The following is a 24,503-nucleotide window of genomic DNA, read 5'->3' as shown; positions in this document are numbered from 1 at the left end:
GAGTATAAGCTTGGAAATTACTTTCGAGCTGTGAGAAGACAGTAACAGCAGTGGTAACATTTACTATCTCACATCATAGTGAGTTTGGATGCAATTACATGCATTAAGCATCAAGTACTCTACCTGCTGGAGGCTTTCTTGCTGTGTGTCTCCCATTCATGTTTACGATGTAAGAAGCCTTCCATCTGAGCTGAAGGAATCTCCTGTGTTTTGGCTGGTAGGGTAGCAGCAGTCTGGGCCTGAATGGCAGCCTTGGCTTTGCGGTCTGCCGTTGGAGAAGGAACAGGACTAGACTCTTTTGAACTTGTCCTCTGTTCTGCAGCTCCATTGACCATTTCATTTGTTTCTGCAGTTTCTGCCACCTAGGAACAGTAGAAGAAATGTTCAGCTAGATGCCTCATGACACTGAGGTTTCTTGCAGTTAATCTGTTTCCCTGCACAATGTGGCTGTGTATAAACTTTGCCTGGAGAATGACACAGGCCAAAAAAATCTTTCTCACATTCCATGGAGACACAGAAGGCCAAGGAAATTAGAAGGTATGAATGGATTAGTACTCATTTTATAGGTGGAGAGACAGGAATATAAGAGCTGCTAAACTTCAGTGTGAGTTTTACTGTGCTTTGCTCTGCTAGTCAATTCATATTCTTTTATATATTGTTATTCCTAAAATGAGAGCATTCAGTTCTGTTGCTAAGCACTCAAATGTTTGGAACAGTAACAATCACACTTTCTGCAAACCTGAGAGGAACAGTAGAAGTTATACACATCAGCCACCTTAAATACATTTACAACATTACTGGGGCATAAAAAGTCTATAAAAGGTATTAGCTGTATGTCAACAGAAAAATATGTCAAAATTGCCCAGGAGCATTTACAAAAATTTGCAGAATTTGTTTCTGTAAAAGCTCCTTTCCCACTTCCCCCATTCCCCTAGTGACACAACAAAATCAAAACATGCAGAAATTAGAAAGATTACACCATGCATTTCATCTCCACCATCTCAGTTAGGGTATTGGATCTTAAAGACAAGGGAAATGAGGTCATATGCCATTTTATCACGGTCTTTTTCAGACTTTCATTATTAGGTGGATTGGATTTTTGTTAAAGGAACTGAAAACCACCACAGTCACACACCATCACACAGCTATTTACCCCCAAACAAAGACAGAACCAAGGCCTTGCCCATCACTTGCTTTGTTGATCGCGTTGCCTGTCGCACTGTGATCGAGATAGCCTAGAGAGCAGCCATGTTTCCAGCAGCTCTGACTGGTCAAGCTGTCGACGTCTTCAGGAGCCATTCATCCAAAAATCATTTAAATTGGAATCCTAATGGCTATACACTTTGGAAATGCAGCTTGGTCCCAGTTTTGTTTTGTTTTGTTTTGTTTTTCTTGTACCATTACTTTGACACGTAGAGCCATTTGGTAGCAGCTCAGGAGTTACACAACCAGTGTGTATTATTATTATTAGCAAGTTACTAAAGCTTAGTGCTGCTAATGCTCTAGTAGATTACAAACATTCTGGACTGTTTTTATGCAGACAAGCAGGTATTTGTGAATGGCACAGTAATTAGACATTCCCACTTCTGCAAAAAGCCCGGACAATTCAAAAGCAGCCGAATTATTATGCAACAAACTAAATTTTGCCACCATTGTCTAAAACTTCTTGTACCTGCCAAGTATACATTATTGTACCTCACACCTTTGTACCTCAGATATTGACCTAGAAAGATCTAAGTGTCAACTTGCTATGAATATGGGAAGGGTTGGTTAACTGCCTTTAAGCAATCTAAATCTCTAGAGTACAGACACTACATCACTGAAACAGGGAAAGAATCACAGCTCACATTCCACTTCAAGTCATATCTATTTTACTCTGTCCCTAAAGACATGTAGCCTTACAGCCTAGTTATCAGAAGGAACATCTACCCTGCACTGAAGATCTATCTAGTGTTATCCAGCTGGAGTAAAAATCAATGATGCTGCTTCTTCGAATTTAGGTTAAGTCAAAGCCATCAAACCCTGCTATTTATATTCAAATCTCAAAATAAAACAAAAATGTTGATTAAAGGAGGGCAGGAGGTGGGGGGAATAAATAGGTGAGAATGAAGATTATCCAAACACTGCCAGCACTGCTGCTGCAACACAGGTAGTGAAATACACAACCAGTGATTCACCAAAGAATGCTTAATTAATTAATCACCACCAGCACTGATCAATGGCCAACATACCACATTAATGAAAAAGGAGAGCCCTTTGAAAATTTTACTGACCACTGACTGTTACTGAACTTCAAACATAATCTTCTTTTAAACTGACAGGATCCCTGTCTGAGATATATGAGGCACTTGTGAACAGCAATAAAGAATTACTGGAGACTTGTATAGCCTGCATGCTACATAGACCGCAGTTGACTCAGCACAACTACCCAGAACTACCTATTAGCTAAGCCAATGCTGAAAGTAGGATGTTTTCTGTAGTGATACAGACAAGATATGAAAATATTACAGATTTTGGGGTACCTGTAATGATTAATCTGAAGTAAAACAGACAAGTTCCAGAACAGCAGCCACTGCACAACTACTCAAAATGTTTTTATGCTAAGTAACATGTAATTCAGTGCTGCAATCTACAAGCCTGTGGTTTTAAATGGTAACCGCCAACTTTAATTACACAATCAGACCTGTAAAATCTACTTAAAATGCTGCTGATTGTAAAAGGGCTATGAAAAGCTTTATTGATGCTCTTTCAGGTTTATTTCCTTTCCATGTGTTATCTACAATTAACAGAAAACAAGCAAAATAAATCTGAATCATAAACAGGTATGCAAAGAATGTGTCATGAAAATAGAGAAAAACAGGAGCTAAACAAATTTTAATGGAAACATGCATTGGGCATGCAAAGACAACGCAACAGAGGACAAACATTAATAGCAAACTGTACTGTTACAACAAAACAGTTATCACGTACACGAATACAGTTTTCTTAATCATGACTGAGAGGTTAGTTGCGAGTTCTTTAGTGGCTAGAGACTACTCTTGAGGTATATTTAAGTCAGGACTGTATAACATGCAACAAGACAGCCGGTGACAATGACTGAAGACATCCCTTTGATTTTCACAGTGCTTGAAGCAACATTAAGTACAGGTCATCAGCTTAAGTCTCTGCACCACAGCTTAAATAATAGAGACATATTTGCCTTTTGAGATGCAAATAGCTGACAGCTTGTGTATTGTTCTGGCACAAGTAACCATTTTAATGATTTAAGCCGGAACCATAAGCCATACTGAATTGGTGAAATCTTACACTTCTTGTGCCTAAAATGATGACCTTAATTGATGACGTAATTAATTTTTCTTAATCATGTAAGTATCATTTCTATATGGAAGTGGACTAATGCAAGTAAAAACATGTATCTATATAAATTACCCTTACAAACTAATTTTTAGCCAGAATACATCTGAAGGCTTCCCAAATTGTGGTATCTGAAGCTACAGTTAAACTGCTCTGAGAACTGTCATACTCTTAAAGGCACACAGACCCAACACTGGTGTAAGTAGTCACCAGATCATTTGCATAATTTTATATGAAAATTTAAAAAGCATTAAGAATATATATCTTGTTATCCTGACAAAAGAAAAAAAAAACATGCATCATGAAGTGGAAAGACAAGTTACAGTAAAAGTACAATTACTGAAGCACATCCTTTCAACCACCTCTCTCTTTATGAGCTTAGCCAATACATAATAATATAGCTGCACTGCTCAGCTGGTTGTCAGAGAAAATCTGACCAACTACAGCATATTTCATGCCTCAAGTCAGAAATAATACAGCTGTGTACATCTGATGTATTGTAACACAAGATTCAGTGAACTGACCTAAAAAGCTCTCATGAAAGACTGTGAAGTGTAGATGGCAAAGATTAACATGGAAATGCATTATGTATCATGGTAATAAAATAAAAAATGAAGCAAACAGGTGATGTATAAGACTGTGGTAACCACCGAGGTGATGATGATCTGGGATTCATATTCCTTGCCACAACTACATAAAATTTCATAGACATTAGAATGTAAAACACTCATCTCACTTCCTCATTAATATTGAAGATGAACTGAAAGGCTTTATTTAAAAGAAAGTAAAAGACAGAACTGCTTATCATCCAACAGCGTTAACAGAGTCTGTGTGAAGACCCAGAAGTAACTGGGACGGATGACCTGAAAGGTAACCTTATGCTGAAAGACAGTTCCTCCCAGAGTACTAGACTGGGACCTTCATTTCCTTTGCAGTAATGGTAGAAGTTCTAATATCTGCTGATGTGAGCCTGCCAGGAGCCCTTCTCGTGTTTCCCATAACCTCAGAGAGTGAGGTTCAAAAACATGACAGAGAAGTGCCAGGTTTTACCACAATTCAGAGCATCAATTGGAACAAGCAGGCTTTGCAGGAAGGTAATGAAGAGATAGGCCAGTTTTCAACTACTGTGATGCTTTAAATAAACATACATAATTACTGTTATCTCTACGGCTGCACATTTAGGAGTATTGGCATGCATCCTGACTCCACTAGAACCTCCTCTGTCAAGAAGGAATTGACAATTCAGCCTATATGTATAGAAAATAGAGAGCTGGGATCTTAGACCAATGTACCAAGAAAAGTGTCACAACCTCTCCATAATGGTCTGCATCCTAATCTCATTTGTACCACTGTATCTCCAATGTCAGTCAATGGAACTACTGTTGCGTAAATTCTCCAAGGGAAAATGGGGCCCCAAAACAGCTAGTCAGCAAGATCACAACTCTTCAAAAGGACTAAATTCCAAGATAAATCTAGAAACTATTTTTATTGGTTTATTTCATGTTTATTTTTATCTGCAGTCAATGAATCCATTCTGCATGGAATGTTATAAAGCTAACCTTAAGGCTTTTAATTTGTTGGTGGTTACAACACTCCCCTCCCTCCCAGCCTTTTCTACTGAACTCACTTGCATGTATTGTCTTTGGCCTTGTGAATAACTCACTTTCTAATGCAGCTGATTTAATAATGTTGCCGTGCTGAAACCTGTTAGTATAATTCGATGCGTCATACCTGTCAGATTCTAGTTCTCTTCTTCATTATGATGTAATCTCATTAAATCTCAATTACTCATATAAAAGACGGTTTAGCTGGAAAATCTTAATACTATTAACGACATGAAAAACTCACAGTAAATAACATGAAATAAATGTGTCACCTTAAAGCAACTGAGTGTCAGTGGGGATATTGAAATAAACAAGGATTAAAGTGAAACAAAATATATTTCCAAGGGGCTGCTAATTAAATAAAATCAACTGATGGGAAGGAAGAGAAAAGCAGCAAGGAAATCTGAAGCCAAAAGATTAAACCAGAACCAGTAAACCATACTGAAAAAATGGTGTCTTTTGCTGCAAATGTTTCTGTATGTCACAGTCCAGACCATGATCGGTCATTGGCTGTCCGTCTGCTAATAAAGTTTTTGTAGTTTTGGTAGGTTTGGGAGCGGTAACTAACCCGTGGAGATTCCTGGTCTGATGGCAAACCATTCTGGGAAACCTGTTCTCCTTTTGTTCCATCCCTGTTGAGAAAGGAAAAAGAAAAGATATTAAGTTCTTGGAAGTCATGCATCTTTTTCACCAAAACAAGATTTTCCTACTGAATTTTGCATATCTCAAATTCAAGCAAGTTCTTAAAAACTGCCAAGTCATCTGTTGATAACACTGTAAAAGCATTGCCTTTAAAAGGTTCCACTTGCAAGGGCAGAAGCCTACTGCAATAAAGAAATGCCCAGCTGAATAAATCCAATGATGAAGTGTGACCAAAATAGGCTTTCATGACAGTTACTACCACACAAAGACTACTCCTGTCATACAAGTTGTTTCATAGATGTTAATGTTACATGGACACGGCTTAAAATCCATCTGTAACAGATGCTCATTAAAGGAGAAAGCAAAGATTGTTCAGAAATTTTAATTAATAACACACAGGGTATATAAGGTGTATAAACAGCATTTTTACTTGAAGGCCAAGTATGTCTTAACAGTAGGAACTGCTTCATGGTGAAAAATTGGAACATTCAACCTAGCAGTGAATTGAGATCTCTGGGAAAGGCCTTGTCCCCATCAGCTACATCCATGAAGTCTTCTAAAAAGGGTCACATCACAAAATCACACAACTTCCAGACTCCCCCTTTACAACACATCTTCACCCTGAGAATCCTGACACATGAAGCATGCAGTTCAGCTTCCTGCATCGTGGGCTTACCATTGCTGCTGGGAGTCTGCATCCTCTGCAACCTTTGGGCTTGGTTCTGGAGTAGGCGGCTGTCTCTTCCTCTCCTCTTCCTCCTGTTGTCGACGTACTTCCAGCAGTTCCAACTGAGAAATGAAACATTTTTGTGCATGTTAAAGCGCTGCATCTCAGCCATTTTTCAGGGGCATTACTAGAAATGAAAAACAATACCCTACATTTTTCTGAAACTTTACTGAAATTAAAATTTATTGGCATAAAATTTGAAGGTACAGGTCTTTACAAGTATTAATTATACCAAGTTTGTTGCACTGGATTTGGCACTAAGTCACAGAGAATCAGACTCTAACATGAAATGGAGTGCCTGTGCAGCAGCTTGCTATGTCCAGATACCTTACCTAATTCATTTCATTAAAACAAAAAAAAAGAAAACAAAACAAAAACAAAACAAAACCAAAAAAACACAAAGTATCCCAAGCTATCAAAATATTTAAAAGTGACATCCTCTTGTCTGCTTGACATACATGAAAGTAAAATGTTTCACATTGGAATCCCTGAAATTAACCATCAAAATAAAAACAGCTTAGTTTTTGAAGATGCTATGAAACTCCAATTCACTGTCTGCAGCTGTGATGTTCAGTGAGTGTTAAAAATCAAGCCATTTCAATTTTAGTGTCTAAAGATTGTTCTCTAGAGATACTATCCAAGCATTAATTACTGACATTTCATCTCTGATGAAAATGTTGGTTTTTTTTTTGTGTTTGTTTTTTTTGTTTTGTTTTGTTTTTTGCTTCTGTATTTCTAGGGGAAAATATAGCCTTGTACGGGTGCAGTCAAAACACAAAAAACATTTCTGTTGAACTCCCCTCCCCATGCTGCCCTCTTGAACTGAAAACATTTTCAAGAGTTTGGATCTGGGTTTTCTTTCCTCAGCATCTCCCTTCCCTTTTAGCAGTATAGCCTGTACATCGGAGAGCTGAGGCAAACCACTTGCTTCTGGGTCATCACTCCTGGGCGTCCAACAGCTCTTGTAGACTACTAAGGTCATTTAACACTTAAGCACTCTTTGCAGGCTGTTGAGCTCAAATGAACCTAAGAGGGTTTTAGCATTGTTGGGAACATGAAACTTCAGGCCCTTGGTGATTGGCCTTGGTTGGCCCTCCACAGCATCAACAAATGGAGATGAGGTTGGTGGTCTGGGAAGCTACTAGAAACAATCAGCTGACACCACAGTGGGAATGGCCAAGAGGAGTTCTTCTTGTCTAAAGTACTTACCGTGGTCAGTCTTTCCAGTGCTGCAAATCTCTCATCCCAAGTAGCTGCGGATTTCTCAAATGCTTCATGCCGCTTGATTAATTTTTCCACTTCATCAACACTTTGACCTATTTCACGACTGGATAGGTAGGGCTCCTGCCCCAGCAGCCAGGCCTCAGCCACACTTGCATCTCTTGAAAACTGATGCACCTCCAAAACTGAGTAAAGAATGTACAGACATCAGTGCTATTAATGTCAAAAAGGGCATCATGAAGGTATAGGGCATCTTCTGAATTTACTTTAAAATAGCTGGGTAAAAAAAGCAAATGTATTTGGCTAAGTGTTTTCCTTAGCTAAGTTCACTGAAATTAACAGTAAAAAGACAGAAATTCCTAATGTTGGCTTTGCTTTGAGGAAAAACAAAAGCCCACCTTTATTTCTTCTACAATTTCATTTTCTAATTTCAGTGTCTCCTTCCTGTTCTAATCTGCTGTTACCTAGTCATTTCACAGACAAAATTCTGCTACCTGCTGGTTTTCTTCCTCACTCTGGCCTGTCAACCAAAGAGATAGACTGAAGGCTGCAAGCCTGTACTTCATGCTTGCCTACAATGCTAAAATTCCAGCTGAAAAAAGCTTCCACAGCTTTTGTGAATGACCTTGCAACAATTTTGATGAAGAATATGGTTCAACCACCCAAACTTAGGGACAGGCACTCATGCGATTCTTTTTCTTAAAGCCTGCTGAGACTCAGAAAGAATGAAGAAAGTACACACCGCAGCCCAGAACTCCACAAAATAATGACGCTGTGTTGTACATTTCGAGATGCTCAAAGTGCATGTATTGGTAACTATCTGCTGCAAAGCCTTCAGTCCATATGAGTTACAGAAAACCTTGTTAGAGTATCTAACCTGTGTTGTTGTTTCTGGTGTAAAAACTGGAAAATGCTCTAACATTTAAAAGTACATCTTCTGTCAATAAACTCATTAACCTAGCCTCTCAGACAATGCTAGTATGTTACATGTGTAAGGTAACAAAGCTTTACTTCCCCATATTTTTTGTTAGTACATCCTTTGTAGAAAAACAGTTGGAATGTGACACCTGCAAAACCTGGTGCATCTGTTTCACCTACCTCCAGTTTTGGTCATACAGAGTGAGACCTTTAGTGCACGTTAACAGACATGAATTTTACGGTTAGTACAGTACGAAAACACTTTCAAGCAATGTTAATAGAAAAGGAGTTGTAAGTTTTTTAAGTGCTCAGAAAGACACAGTGAAGAGAGAGTTAGATATGGCCCTGCCAAGAAAAATGCGAGGACATCCTTACTCAGTCTCAGCCACTCCCATCTGTCTTCCCATTTGTCAATCATTTCTTTTCTTTTCTCTGTCAGCTGCAGTAGCTTTTCCTTGATCTGGATTTAAGAGGAGAATGCAGTACTGTTACATAAGCATCGGGCAGCACAGTCACCTCACCACACTGTGTAAACCGGTATCACAAGCAAAAGGCATTGGCATTTACTGACAGGATACATTGTCCTGGATTGTCAGGAATTACTTAAATATGAATAAGATGTTTTTTTTTTTTTTCCTTTGAAATACAAATAAATATGACATTTACATTAAAACACTATGTTTGCATAAGCATATAGTATCTATTAAGAACTACAGTACCAAAATTATTTGATCAAAGGAGTATAATGGACAAACCAATCTAATGGTGCAACAATGCAGTGTATCCTCCACTTTTTTTTTTATTAATAGATAATGCAAAATGTGCTACCTGTGCTACTTGAAGCTACTATTGCTAACAAAGACATGCCAGCATAAGCCCTATATCATTCACAGGGTGAATACTGGCTAGCAAAACCTTCCAGTTTCTGAGGAAACATTACTCTGAGGCTGTTCCACAGCACTTATGTGTAACACAAACACAGAAAACATCACCTCCCCAAGCGGGCAGTCTTACGACACTTGGCTATCCTCCCTCTGCGAAAGGGAAGCAGGAAGAAACAAGGGCTGAGCCTCTATCCTTTGGCCTAGTCAAATCAGAAAATAAATCAAGGCCTTAGGCAGTCAAATATATTTCTCTTGTAATATTCCCTGGATTTACTCCCTGTGAACTTTTTCCTGCTCCTTCCCCTAGAAGGCCTCTTCATAAGCATTCCAGCTGTCCCCTACAAAATTCAGGCTGCCTCTCAGTTGTCTCTGCTCTTGCTCTAAAAAATCACCTTTCCAAGCACAGCCATCCCAGAGACAGCTCTCTGCAGACTGAATGCAACAGCTTCTTTGCATTTCCTGGACTGACAGGGATACTTTAAATTTTGGTGTCATCTCTGCTCCCCCACATGAATCCACAGCATTAAATCTTACGCTAATTTCACAATAGCAAGTAACTGCAATAGTCCCTCAAGTAATGCATGTCATTATAAATATGCACGTTATTAATCCATAAATTACACAATGCAAGTTTCTCTAGCTGAAAAGGAATCTATAGGACAGTTGCACTGCAGTTGTTACCCGTTTAGTAAGCACAATACCTCCTCTGATGCGTAGTGTTTTCTTGCCAGAAGAGATTTGCCAAGCTCAATACAGGTAGTAAAGCTGTCATTTCGGGCATCGATTTCTGCTTTGATACCCTGGTGATTGTTCATTAGCAGTTCAACAGACGAAACATCCCTAAAATAGTCAATCCGTGGTTCAGAAACACGTATTTCAAATTTAACAGCTGCTACGTTAAAAATAAATAAATCTAATCCAGAATGGTACAATAAAAAACTTAATTCCTAGGCCATCTTTGTAGTTCAGGAAACAGGGACTGTCAGGAGCCCTTCCATAGGGACAGCACCATTCTAGTGTCAATCGGGGGTCAGATAAAGAAATGTGTGGGACAATCTTTGAACGTAATTTTCTATTGCCATTACTTCAGCAGCCCCCAGCCTCTGCTGGGCAGCAATACATAAGAGCAAGCTGCCACAACACCACCCCATTCTGTCAGCCACTCTTCCCATTTCTGGCTCAGCAACACTGAGTGTTACAGATGTTCCTCAGCGGACCTGCAGCCTTATCTTCGGCATGATACTACAAAAGATACTTCACATTACCTTGGCTTTTCCTGGGCTTCGATTTGCCGGATAACATCTTCCATCCAAAGCATGAGATCCCGAACCATGCTGAAGAAACGGAATTTGTCTCCTGTGTCCACCAGTCTAACCCTGCGGCCCTCGCAGGCATCCAACAGTGCCTTCCAGGCTTCTAGGACCTCATTTTCCCTCTTCTGGATGTCATCAGCTTTGTCCCCAGCATAGGCAGCCTGAAGGCGTGCAGCATCCTCCTGCAGCTGTCTTACCTGGCAGGCGTTTGGAAGAGATAAATGAATCAACATTTGGGTATTTTTGAGTATCAAATATGGAGGCATTTTAGCTGCTAATTCAAAATTGGAATGGCTTCTGAAGTCACTGTCAATATTAATTGTCAATATATGTGATCTGTCAATACTAGAAAGGTTTATTCTGTTATTCAGTCAGTATATCTCTACAAGAATGTTTCTTAGAGAAGTCTGTGGGTCAAGGGACCCCAAAGATAAAGATCTGCCACTGCCTAAGCCTTGTGTAAAACTGGATGCCAATATAAAGTGACTGTTAAATTCCAGGGCAAAAAGGGACCATTTTCATCATCAAATTTTCTTCCTCCCACACAAGTGAGAGAATACCACTCAGGAACTCCCATATCAAAACCATTATTCTAGCTGACACAGAGATGATTTTTCAGAAATGTAGATAATGACTTCAAACAGTAGAAATTTAGAAATTCAAAGATTCTTCTATTATTAGAAATCTCTGTCCCTCTTGTGTGGGAGGAAGAAAATTTGATGATGAAAATGCTCTCCTGGGACATTGAATGGTATTTCTTTTCCGTTTCACATATTTTCCGAGCCAAGAAACACTTTTCTAATCATTTTCTCATTTTAGAAAGGTTTGATTATGAAATTAAACAGTGTTCTAGCTACAGGCACACAGATCCTGCCACTGCCATGATGATCTATGGTGGTACGCTAGCAGTTTCACCCCAGAACTATCCTAAGTGCTTTTGACATAGCTCAGTACTATGATTACCTATTCCCTCATTTAGGTCTTGATTCTAATTACCTTTTTGAGAGACTGGTATTGGTGTTTTGTGAATGTCTCCCATTTAATGTATAAAATCTACAGCTTCTTCAAGCAAAACTCTTGAAAAATCAAGTGGTTGCTACACCCTCTTTATTCTAGTGTAAACAACTATGTAAATTGCAACATAATCAAGATCTGGCAGGCAGTTCAGTCATAAAAGCTTGCTTTTCTGACCTACTGAAATAAATGCAGCCAGTCTTAATTCTCCCGTTTCTTAAGCAACTTGTTTCTTTCCAGAATTCTCATTTTGGCAGTTGAACATTGTTTTTTCTTTTTTTCTTTTTTCTTTTTTTTTTAAAAAAAATTTAGAATCCCATGTGTGCTGTATGAACAGCTGCCTTCTATTTAACATACCTTGGCTTCAGAAGATAAATAATTAGATCAAGTTTGGCTGCTTTTAAAAACCTTAGCCTGGACAAATCCCCTCAGACTGCTATTAGGATGCATTATAAAAAGCAATATTCAAGTCAGAAAGCCTAAACTCATAACTGAGTCAGAAAGTTTCTCGGTAGGTCTACAGACTTGCTTTACCTCTCAGAAAGCAAAAAGTGCCTAACAGAGATTTCTAAAGAATGTTTTTAACAAGCTTACACATCCCTTTATATTTCCTTCTGCTGTCATAAAGAGCAAGCAAACCTAAAGTGCCTTTCAGCACAATTAATATAAATTCTACTCAAGAAAAACATTAAGAACAGAAAAACCTAAAACCTGCATTTCATCTTACCTCCGGTATATTAAAAATTATTGACAGACTTAGTATATGTTCATTGTCTTTCAGAAGTTGCCTAAAGAGACACTATCTTAAGTCAAATGATTATTTTTCTTTGAATGTAAACTATTTTCCTACCATATCTGCCATGCAGTGTCCTACTAATGGTGCTGCTGCTTGGGGCAATCAGAAAAGGCTTCTCTGAGGAGCTAGTGTGTTACCCTCACGCCTCCCTATCCATACTCTATTCCTAAGACTGGTAGGAGACATTGCAACTTTTTGCTTTACTTCAAATCAATACAGAATTTCTCCACATTTATGAACTCTTCTCCAGCCAAGGGCAGGAGATGGAATAAAGTTCAAAAAGCAATTATCCGTGTATTCAGAAATCCATTGATTTCTGTTTCAGGGAAACTAATTAACCTAATGCAAGAACAGAGAAGCAGAAAAACAGATAAGAAAATGATCCATAGGAACTTATTCCCATAGGAATACACTTGGCAAGCAGCTGTCTCCCAGCCGCAGTGGGGGCAAGAGCAGTGGAAGCACTCCTCAGCCACAGACTGTGTTGTTCACTTGCTACACACCTGGGTACCGAGTGCCTGGATATCATGTTCAAATGTAGTGTGCATTCTTTGTAGTGTTTCCACTGTGTTTTGGTCTCTACCAAGCTCTTCTGGCAGTTTCTTGTGTTTGTCTTGAATGCGTCCTAAGATTTCCTTGGCATCGTGGTAAAATTTGTGCAGTTCATAAGAGGCTGCTAGAATTTGTGTTCTCGTGTCAATGAGCTCCAGGAGATCAGCCCAGGCCTCATTGAGACCATCCTTCCACTCTGCAATTGTTGCAGCATCCGAATGTCCAGAGTTGATGAGTTCGTCTGCCATGTGGTTAACAGTATCAACACGCTCCTGTCCAATGTTTCCAGTGTCTCGGGCAAATTCCCGGAATCGCTCCTGTAGCATCTGAAACACAGAGAAACGGATGCATGCAAAGCTGTATTTGCAAAGCGATCTGAGCAAACCTCTCAAACCAACCACCCATTTATATGAACCATCTACTTGTGTGCAGCCTCCAGAAGAAGGTCAACCCGCAGCCACATCCAAAGAACTTACCGTTACATGCTCATAATCCTGTCCCAACTCATGGGATCCTGCCACCACCTCCCTTTCAGCAATCCACTGCTCCAGGTCATCCACCTCTCGGTTAAGCTGGAAGAGCCTGTGTCTTTCATCCAGTTTGCCTCTTCTCTCTTCAGCGAGATCCTTCAGGCCTGCATACAGCTTATCCACTTTGGACTGGCGCATGCTGATACGCTCACTGAAAAAAAACAAAGAGCATCAAGTCCTCCCTATCTTTTACAAATAAAGTAGACTGAAAAAAAACTGCAAAGAATAAAAATCACGCTTGGGATATTTGATCACCAGAATGTGTGCCTGCTGTATGCAGGAATTTGGCTCAGACACTCTTAACCAGCCTTCTGCTGGGATAGCTGGCTGCACTAGCTGGAAGTCTCTTCTGCCATGTACTTATACCTTCACTGACTTTAGAGAGTGAAGCTGGGAACCATGACTTCCTTTTGTTTGACCACAGATCATACCAGAGCCTTCTCCCATAATGACAGGAAGGATCTGAGCTGCTGAGGCAAGGAGCATTTCATTTTTATTTAAATTCTGCTTCAAAGTTCAGAAGCACTGATGGATTTCTTTCACTCTAAAGCTCAGCATTTCCAAAAGTGATTAATGTTTCTGCTTTACATTATCTTTCCATATATTTTGTCTGAGCCTTATAGCCCTGTCAGATTGCCTTCCCTCTGCCATATGAAGTCAATTATGTTATTGCAGTGAGCTCAGCCAGGAAATCCACTCTCATCAGAAATTATGATGACCACAAGAGAGTGCTTTTGAGTTAAATAACAATCTTCCACCAGGGGCAAAGAGTATCTTGCCTAAGATTGTTCTATCTTCCTATCTGCAAAGGTAGAGCAGTTACACAATCAGCCTCATCATCAAGTCAGCCCCACAGTCAAATCCAATGGAGAATTCTGTTTGCTTAGCTGCAGCTCTTACAATGAAACAGCTCTTACGCTTCTTGAATTCTCTCACAGGGAAACCTGTTTGAGAAAGTTGAGATAAATTAACCAAAATCAAGATGCTACTATGCCTATGTTTAATGTATGAGATTCAAGCCTGAATCTCATACTTTGAATCTGAGATTCAAGTCTGAATTTCTACAGAAATCTCACAGAAGTAGATCTCAGGGAGCACAGCCCTAAGACAGAAGGATAAATAACTGTCACCCTATGGTCTGGACATAAAGTTGTCAGAAAGAATGAATAAGGATCTTTGTCTCTCAGGATTGCCATACCTCTGTACAGTTCAGCAGTGCTGGCAGACCTGACGCTGCTATCCTGTATAAAGGGTACCAGGGGCAATTAATTATTGAAGGTGCACAGTGCTATCCAGAAGTCAGGAGCTGCACATCCTGACCCTTGTTCAGGGCAGAAAACTACACCAAGAATCCTGGTTCTCCTAAAATCCTGTCTCTGGCCAAATCAATGTGCTCCAACACGCATCTCTAATGAAACTGAACTCAGCTTCCCCTGTACGAACTCCTGAGTTATTTTCTCTTTACTGTAGTCTTTGTGTGTCAGAACGAGCTAGTGAAGTGACTGAACTACTAAAAGAACTCGCGATACAATTAAAAACAGCAGTTAATACCTTTCAGGGTGATTATCTGCCACCAAAGTTCTGCTGGTCTTTGAAAGCTGGTGCACAGTTTCAGCATAGTCTTCTACAGCCTGTTCCAAAATCTGGTGCTTCTTCAACATGGATACTGCACTCTGTTCATCCTGTAATGGTGACAGAAATTGACAATCCACCCTCCCCACTCCAGGGCAAGACCCCACATAGCAAGTTCATCTTGGTGCATTAGCAAAGAGCAGTAACCAGAAAGGTTTATAAAGAACTGCTCCCAGCTTCTGATGACTGCAAATTAACAATTGAGTTCACAGTAAATGGTACCCATAGAAAGCAAAATGATGAGTAAAAATGCATGAATACAACAACCCCTCTCAGGAACAGAACAAGATTACATCAGCTGCGCACTAAGCATGTTGAATTTCCTCTTCTATGAAGCTCTTCATGTGTTTACACACTGCTGACTGCACAGGGCTCAGAAAAATGAACAGTTTTAGGCACACTGCTTGTCAGGCTTTTCAGCTACTGACTTGATAAAGACAAGAAATCTTAACTAGCTCATGCCAAAGCATTCTCCACCAAAGTGCCTGGAGAAAATCCAATCAAAACTTTTTATGTGTTGTTATGATTAAGAAAGAAAACAACACTCAGTGTTACATGGTATTGTCAATAAGCCTTTTCATTAACATATTTTTCATGATGAGCTGCTGATGTTAATAGTCCTTTTCATTTGCATTGCTTAGATATAAAAAAGAAAACAAATCCTTGCTAACTGACGACTGAACACCCATGAAAGTGTTACGCTGATACAAAGCTGAGTTTGATTTATCAGGTTAATGAAGACGCTGTGATTTTGTAAATAACAAATAAGATACAGCATACTAACACCTAGTTGCCAAACTATTGAAAAATAAATGTTCAACTAGTTTGGTATGGTGTGATGCTGTTCAGGTTTCACTGTGCTGGGAGTAAAGACAGGCCTGCAGCTGACGACTACTGGCTTCCATTGAGTGACCATCAGGCCTGCTTCACAGACAGGCGCACTGTTCCCAGCAATTCCGTACTGCTGGAAGTGTTGCCCTAACAGGACTGCATTAGCACATCTGGCCTTGCAGCAAAGGAGAACACACAGTTGCTATCCACAGTCTGAGGCAGCTTCAGTACAGCGAGATCTATCCTCCACACTACCCAAGATGTCATAACAGATAGAAGAGATGATCACTTGAGCTTTTAGAAGGGGATTAGATTTGTTTATGTTACCGTTACATTAGCGACATACTAAATTATGTCACCTACCCCCCTCTAGCTAAACAATTAAAATCAAGCTAGTGTTGCTGTGGAGATGCTCACCTTGGCTTTCTCTTCTGACATCATGTAGAGCTCCTGCTCACTCATCCAGGCTTCGGCCTCAGCAGCATCAAAGTAATACTGCTGCGCTCTGTGAGACTCCTCTAGGCGCTTGTGGCGTTTCTCTGTCTCCTCAATTAGGAGGTTCCACAGCTGCTTCAAGTCTGCAAGTCTCTGCTGAATGGCTTCGGCATTAGGGCTACTGTCTGTGATAATATTTTGACTCCTCTCAAAAATATCATCAATACGAGGCTGATGTCCTTGGATTTCTTTCTGAAGGGTCTAACAGGAGAAAAGCAGACTTATGAGACACTGCACCCAACAAAGAAAAATGCTGCTCAGGGATCTCACCTCTAGAGGGGCAGCAAAACACAAGCCATCAGCTCATGTGGATAAACTGGGGCTCTGCCCTCCATGAGCATCCTGGAACATGCTGCCCCCCCAGCTGTGGTCACCCCACCTCCCCAAAGCACATCCCAACTGATGCACCCATAATTTTGCCCCAGGCCTTTCTTTCCTGAATTAGTCAGTGCTAAAGAGAAATAACAGGGAGGGAGCTCTGACGGCACCTACTTACCTGATTTTTCTTTATCAGTAGCTGCACAGTCTGGAGGTTGTGTCCATGATCAGTAGATGTTGCTATAGGCATTCTCTCTCCAACCCACAACTGAAAGCAAGAGAAAAAGAGCACATTTGATTTGGAGCAACCCCAGATACAGCTAGGACAGCAGACAGAGGCTGGTGTGCATGAAATGCAAAAAGCAGCTTTACTCTACGATGCTACTGAGAGACATGATTGAAAGGCTTCTTCCAAGCCCTGTGATAGGTGTGAGATTTTCCTAGTATCTAGGGAATGGGGTTTCTTTTGTACTCACAATTTCATCTTCCACATCCCGGTTAAACTGGTGGATTTCTTTGGAGGCCAGCAGGTTTGCCTTTCTTTCATTCAAAGGTTCCAGCAACTCCAAAAATTTCTTTTCTACAGTGAGGCGTTTTCCATCTACTTCATCTGTGCTCTTCCCTTCCTGACTTAAAGCCCGTGCCTGGCTTTGCAGTTCCTCTATCTCCTTCTTACGAACATCCATTTGATTCTCTAGCATCTAAACACAAACATGGCAAAAGAACTTGAGAAGCAGGGTAAAAGCAGTTTATGTGACTAGGGTATGTCAATAGCTATGTAAGAAGGAAGAACAGATGCTGATCAGTAAGGATTTACCACAATAATAATTATTGTAACACTCACGTTGCAAAGAACAAGGTTTAAACACAGACCCATTCCTTCACAGCTGCAGCCACCCACTGATAACCCTGTTATGCCTGCTTGCGCAAATGGTGAATTTGGCCAATGGAGTAAAGTTGCTTCTATTGGGCGGCTCACAAGTTACTCTGAAAAATTTCGGAGCACAGCTAATTGCATGAGAACTTCACTGCTTCCTCCTGTCCTTACTGCTCCCTTGCTGTCTTTACAGCAGCAAACCAGGGACTGACCAGTACTGGACACGTTAGAATCAAGGGCAGGCAGCCAGGTTCAGAGAGGAGTGACTGGTGACTGGAGGACTACCCCAGGAGACAGAACAGAGATGTTAACATGGGGAGAGAAGGAAGTACAGGGGAGCAACTGCATCAAGAAATTTATGGCCAATTTGTTTCCGGATGTTTGGCTGTTCTGTAAAGATAGCTGGAACAAGAAGAAGAAAGAAAAGCAAATAAAAACTTTTCTAAACCAAAAGGATCTCCCATCTGTTCCTTTGAGTGCAGATATCTGCTCTCTGCCCACTCTGCAACCTGTGCTTCATTTACCTGCTGCTTCTTCAACAGGATGTTGACACTGGTGAGATCCTTTCCATAGTCGTCTGACTGAATTTGACTCTCCAAACCATTCAGCCACTTATCCAAATCAGCACAGCTCTGGGTAAAAAGCTCCGCCTTGTTTGCATCAAAGAGACGCTGAGCCTTGGTCTGGGTAGTGGATTCGAGCTCTTCCCACATTTGATGGAGACCTGTCAGCTTTTCTTTCACTACAGCTTCAGTCTCTGGTTTCTCTGCAATGAGCTGCATTCCCTCCTGCAAAGCAAAGAACAACCAAAATGGCACCTCCTCAGGAACACTCACAGACCGTTAGTGAAATTATTCCAATTAGCAAGCACTCAGGATTCCTCATCTGCTGGCAACATCAACCATTATCTCCAATTATCCAGTGACTCTTTCCAGAACAACAGCTCCCACATCCCTCTGTTGCCAGGACGAGGGTTTCTTGGCAATGGGAACAACGCCTCCTTCCTCCTCCCCTCTACTCACGTTCCTTTGCGGGGACTCTTGGGGACGCTGCAGGGACTGGAGAAGAGCAGGCTGCCCCACACCATGTGACATCTAACCAGGGCAGTGGTGAAGACCCAGCATAATGCTGGCACCAAAACTTATCTGTGTGACTTGAGAGAGGTGTGTCGATGGGTTACAGCAATTACCACGGGTTCGTGCTAGTATCCGAGAATGTTCTTCCTTGGGAAACAGGACACCTGTACCTAGCAGCAGCAGAGCACCCGGACTTGAAATATCTTTTTGTCTCTAAAAAGACTGTATTAGCTTTAGAAATATTTTCTTCACCTCTAATTATACTTCTACCTCTGCATCTATGTGGTGCCAACAATAGATAAATCTTGGATGTGAACACTACTCACAAGGCAGAACATTCAGTAGCGCTGACCCCCATAACGTTAATAGTGATAGCCAGCTCTGACTCAAGACACAATTTTGGTACTTCTTTGCTGCAATCTGATCTTTCAGAGGCAAAGAATTAGGATGTACTAGCATCACTAAAAAAACACATCCAGTACTAAGAGCAGACTTCTAATTACACCATTAAAGGGTATTGCTATTTGCAGATCACAGAAAAGCCTCTAATGGGATATAGAGTGCCAAAGTAGGAAAGGAAATAAGCAATTAAGCTAACTTACACTGAACAGAAACCCCACTGTCTGAGATAAAGACAGTTTAATTTTCCTCCTTAGTTTTCCAAAGTTGCACACAAGAAATGGGGGGGGAAAAGTACAGATCACGGCTTATAAAGGCCTTCACAGTAACTTGGTGAAAAGAGCTGTGAATCTATTAATTAATCACAAAACTGGCTGTACTTTACCTCATGCATTAAGTTGGTACGTGGAAAAGCTGCCTGATTATAGTCCTGAAAGAATGGAAAGCACCAGCACAGCAGCACAGCTGTCTGAATTCACCTACATTCAGTTATTTCCCAGGAAGTACTTTTCCTTTATTATCTCAAATCACAACATTTGCCCTTTTCAGCCTTTGGGTATGAAAAATAGTTTAAGCCTTCTTCCTAACATGTAAGAATGACTAGACAACGAAAATGAAACTGGCAACTTAGCCATTAAGTGTTCTGTGAATGTGTCTTGTGTAAAAAATATTTAAGATTGATGAGGAATGAAGGGTTAGATGGAGACACAATGACATAGTTACTCTACAGTAACAAAATCTCCTTTTGACTTAGCTGAATGCACAATTCAAGGACCAGTTCCTGCAAAGGAACAGATCTTCTCTTTGTGCATAACCATCTTTGACAAAGATGAGGGTGGTTTTGGGACTTTCTTTAGTTACCTTTTCAATCTTCTCCAGCCATTCTTTGTTGGATGCAAGTTCTGCCATAAATGCCTGATGCTTCAGCCATTTGCTGTGCAGGTTCCTTGCCTCATCATAGGACATATCCTGGGCTGTAAGCATCTTTTCATTGATCCAGAGTGAGAGCTGGAAAGGAAGATACATAGGTGTTCAGGACATTTGCAGTGGGGAATAATGCAAAGTATCCAAATGCCTCTGGATCCACCCCTTAAACAGTTAAATAACATCTCCATCATATAAATAACCTCCAACCCAAACAGAAAGGAATCAACTCCATTACGAGCAAAATCAAACGGGTCTAATCGAGGTCAACAGCAAGAGAAACTGATGTGTGTGCTGCTTTTTTGTCACAATGTACTTTCGCGCTATTTTTCCCTTGCAACATTATGCAATGCACTTGCTACTCAGGGACTTGAATGTCATCACCACACCCCTGTGGAGCCTTGCGGGTTTCCTCCGGACATTGCACAAGTACACACTAATGGAGTGGCATGCACAAGTCACTCTCCAGAATTAAGCAGAGCCCTAAGGTAAATCTTTCAGGGAAACACTGAGTGAGAAATTCTGTAGTTCCATCTGTATTAAAAGCCTTAAGAATAAAGATGGTTTGGGACCATTAATTCTCACCATATTTGTACATTTTCCCTACAGACTTTTCCCTATAGAGATTACATAAACACTTAAATTCATTTATTTGTCCAGTCTCCAGCAAGCTTTTTGGTACCTGAGATACCCCTTTTCTCATTACTTAAAATCCAAGACTGATTGTGTTCTGATTTTATTCAAATACAAAGACACTGAGGACAATTCCCAGATCAACACTGGAGAAGAATCAATACTCTTAAAATAGCTTATTTGCCAAGGGCAAATGGAATGTGAAAATGATCATAGCAGCCAGTACCAGATTTCCTCCTAGGCTGAGTCTGACTGCTTTATCTGTTTCCTAGGTGTGGATGAAAATAAAATAAAATAAAATAAAATAAAATAACACCCTATCAGTAATGTTTACAGAACTTGCAAAAAGATTAGTTTACTGCATCTTTAAAGTTGCCTGCCAAAGAGGAAAATGTCAAAACAAATCTAAGCTTTTTTTGTAGAATGCCACTTGGGTGATACACGCTGTCTTGCCAAGGAAGCACTCTGACAAAAAGAGTAACAGAGCACAGGCCAGACTTGCTAATTCACCACTGCGTATTCAGGATGCAGGACAACAAATTCATTCAGAATTCACAAGCCGTTTTTAAATTGTCCCTGAAAGATATTGTGAACTTCCACAAAAAGGGAAAATCAAAGCAATTTAAAAACAAGTCAAGGAAACTCATCTGATTTTGCTATCAAGTCTGAATAGAAAAATGCTCCCATCAATGGAGACCTTTGTAGGCATCTAAAGTGACAGTTCTACAGGCTGCTGTGCTACTTAACAATCAAAGGCTATATCAACCTGAAATAAGTCTGTTTATTCCTGCCTTCCTAGGGAGAAGTACAGCTGCTTCACTCTGAAAACTGCAGTGCTTGTCTTTTATTGTTTGCTTTTACCCAGCCACAGCATTAAGTCTTCCAAGGATTTAGAAGGGGTTCCCAAAGAAAGGTAGCATCATCTGTACTAACAGATGGGGTCACTGAGACACAGTCAGTCAGTGGTACACAGCCAGTGGCTGTCAGGATAAAACCCTCATTTCTGACCTTCAGAATGCTGTTATATTCCTCCTGATAAGACTGAAGTGCAAATGATCTTTTTAGGGGTGACTATTAAAATCTGGTTTTTGAAACCACTATAGTCACTGGACGTTGGTATCTTCGGGGCAGAAGTAGATTTAAAAAGATAATACAATAATTTGCTAAAACAGTGCCTCATACTGGCATTTGGGGTATTTGTTTGTCCAGGAAACCATGAGTCAGTTGTTAACGCCAGCAGAGCTAGACTTTTAGGTTTCATCCCATCTCCTGCACCCATACCACAAAATTTTGTTTCTGCCATCAGCTCCCAGAAAACCTGCAATGAAAACCAGGCCTAGCTAAGAGAAATGCAGAGACACAACTATCGTAAGTCTGCCAGAGGAATAAGAGAAGGCAGAAGAGCACCGACTGCCGGTGTGCTTCCCAGACACTGCAAATGCCTGGGCTGACGCAGTCTCTCTCTCTGCCGAAGGTTCACAGACGTCTGCGGTCCATGACAAGACCTGCTGGTACACGCAGTGAGCAGACAGAAAGCTTCTGACATGCAGCCAACCCAAATGTGTTTCCTCTGGCGTCCCCAGGGAAATTAGCCCAGACAGTGCTGGGGCTTCGAAGCTCTTACAGGAAGATCAGCTTTAATCTCCTCCAAGGTGAGCTGTAGAAGAGCAAGATGTCCCAAGACTAAACGGCAAAATTTATCTATACCCCCCTCCTCTTCTCTGAATTTTGTTGTCACTGTTTCATTCACTCTGACAATTTAACACATTCATATTTATGAATGTAACAGAGACAAAAAAGCAACACCTCAGGATTAACGTGTGCCAGTGTATCCGACTACTAACACAACAATTTGCCACAGCTCCCTTCGCCTGTGACCCAGAGGAAAGATTTATCAGTGCTGAGCTGTTACGAGCATTATCCTGCCACCTCCTCGAGCACCACTGACCCTGTTCACTGCCTCGCTTGTGAGTCAGAGGAGGAAGAAGAGAGGGGCAGGAGGCCACATTTACAGCAAGGCTTTGGCCCAGAAGGACCGGAGGTGGCTGCCCTGGGGAAGGAACACACTGCAGGAAACACTTTCCTCTCCTCACATTACAGAACCTCCCTAAGGCAGCAGGCAGGAATGCTGAAGATCCCTGCCTGCTGAAACAGAGACTGGTTCAGATCTGCCTGCTAACAACTCATGGCCTCCTGGCCAAAGGACATGGAAGAACGAAGGGTGAGGTATTCCCTTGGCTCCCTTCCACCTCCACAGGGCAGCAGTGCTCCTGTAAGTGCTGGAAGGGAGCAGCTCCACAGAGCTGGCAGCCCCGTTTGAAGCGACACACTCCCTCTGGCCCAACATAGGTATCAGTGGGCACTTTGTAACCCCCCCAGCACCAATTCTAAGTCTCATTATGGCTGTTCTCTCAGAAAACAACCATTCAATTATCATCAAGGCGAACGTCCGCTCAGAGAGGATTGGAAAAAATTGTAATGTTATGAAATTTTTAGTTCTGTCTCTGAAATGCTCAGAGGAGACATCCGAGCTTTAGTGGCTGGAAAGAAACAATTGAGAGAAAAGGCATTCAGGCGGCCAGACACTAGAGCTTTTATGTTTTCCTTTTTCTTTCAGTGACTTTGGGGAAAAAACAGATCCTAGGGAAGTACACAACCACATTGACACACAAGCTAGAAGAGCTCCAAGTGCCAGAGGGATTTTTAGATTAGAAATGTTACAGAGGAAGGAAGAAACTGCTGCTAATGACAGCAGAATTTTTGCTCATCTGTCATGTTTTTACTACCAAGGAAGGAGCATTTAAGCCAAGTTCATGGCTAGCTTACGCAATGCAGGAAGACAGACTGCATCTAGGCAACCAAGCAGTAAACAACGTTTGCCCAGTTTATGAGCATCGTTTTGCTTCTTTCTTGTATGAAATCCCAACTGTGGTGCAAGTCCATTTAGACACACTGCAGCAACTTCCAGTTTCCTGCAGCTGGCTAAAATGTACAGCTAATGCAACAGCACCTCTTGAATTTAAAAGCACTTTTCTCACAGTCACCTTTCTTTGCAGCTTTTAATGCACATCACAGGCAAGGCCTGTGCCATCTTTAGTATCTGTTAGTACTTCATGAAATAACCTGAAAATTACTCAATTCCTCATGCTAGGAACAAGACTTTTCATAACTTTATTTAAAATATTGCCTTCAGTGTCAAGAGTCCAAATAAGCCATTAGAAAATCTGGGAAGGATTTCTTTCTTTTTAAATGTCAGAGTACTTAACGATTTTAAGCACATGCAAACTATCAGGAAAATAATATGTTAAAATTTATCACATTTAATCCTGCTCCCCTCTTGTTCCTAAGCTGCTATTCTTCTGACTCGTATTTTGGAGAAACCACTTAAACAACTCTCCTGTGCCAGGCCACAAACACATATGCAGCCTCAGACAAAATTCATACTGTAAGAGTTCAGTGCTAATCCCACCAGATTCAGCACGATCAATTTATACCACAGCACAAAGTCTTCACTGCTTTTGTCAATCTTTTCCAGTCTTTTGCTTAGAGGATGAAAGGAAAAATTCAGTTCAACCAACAAACGGATTAATTTTTGCAGGGTTCTGGGTGTTTGCTTATTGTTTTGTTGTTTTTTGTTTGGTTGCTTTTTTGTTTTGTTTGTTTTTTTTAATTGTTTACTCAACACTAAATACCACTGGATGACTTGATTGCAAAGTATCGAGTATCCCAGTCCTTATAATACACGGGGGGGGGGGGGGGGGGG

General features: G+C 40.8%; 1 protein-coding gene across 4 annotated transcripts in view; it reads right to left on the bottom strand.

The window, feature by feature from the left end:
• Positions 1-24,503, bottom strand: part of SPTBN1 (spectrin beta, non-erythrocytic 1) — a 132,406-nt gene that overhangs the window by 3,862 nt on the left and 104,041 nt on the right. For 3 of the 4 annotated variants that reach the window (XM_035320838.1, XM_035320839.1, XM_035320840.1), the window contains 15 exons: positions 20,045-20,191; positions 18,233-18,496; positions 17,308-17,532; positions 17,010-17,099; positions 16,436-16,714; positions 15,107-15,237; positions 13,502-13,706; positions 12,977-13,351; positions 10,616-10,860; positions 10,052-10,190; positions 8,842-8,926; positions 7,537-7,733; positions 6,277-6,389; positions 5,527-5,590; positions 124-362 (listed from right to left, as the gene is read on the bottom strand). In XM_035320838.1, coding sequence (XP_035176729.1) covers positions 124-362; positions 5,527-5,590; positions 6,277-6,389; positions 7,537-7,733; positions 8,842-8,926; positions 10,052-10,190; positions 10,616-10,860; positions 12,977-13,351; positions 13,502-13,706; positions 15,107-15,237; positions 16,436-16,714; positions 17,010-17,099; positions 17,308-17,532; positions 18,233-18,496; positions 20,045-20,191 — 2,798 coding nt within the window. Of the gene's footprint in view, positions 1-123; positions 363-1,386; positions 5,591-6,276; positions 6,390-7,536; positions 7,734-8,841; positions 8,927-10,051; positions 10,191-10,615; positions 10,861-12,976; positions 13,352-13,501; positions 13,707-15,106; positions 15,238-16,435; positions 16,715-17,009; positions 17,100-17,307; positions 17,533-18,232; positions 18,497-20,044; positions 20,192-24,503 lie in introns of those variants that run through there. The other variant, XM_035320841.1, reaches the window with a different exon arrangement.

This window comes from Oxyura jamaicensis, chromosome 3, assembly GCF_011077185.1.
Source record: "Oxyura jamaicensis isolate SHBP4307 breed ruddy duck chromosome 3, BPBGC_Ojam_1.0, whole genome shotgun sequence".
In the NCBI taxonomy this organism is placed as follows: Eukaryota; Metazoa; Chordata; class Aves; order Anseriformes; family Anatidae; genus Oxyura; species Oxyura jamaicensis.
Note: the sequence above shows the minus strand (reverse complement) of the source record. Positions and strands in the feature narration are given on the sequence as shown.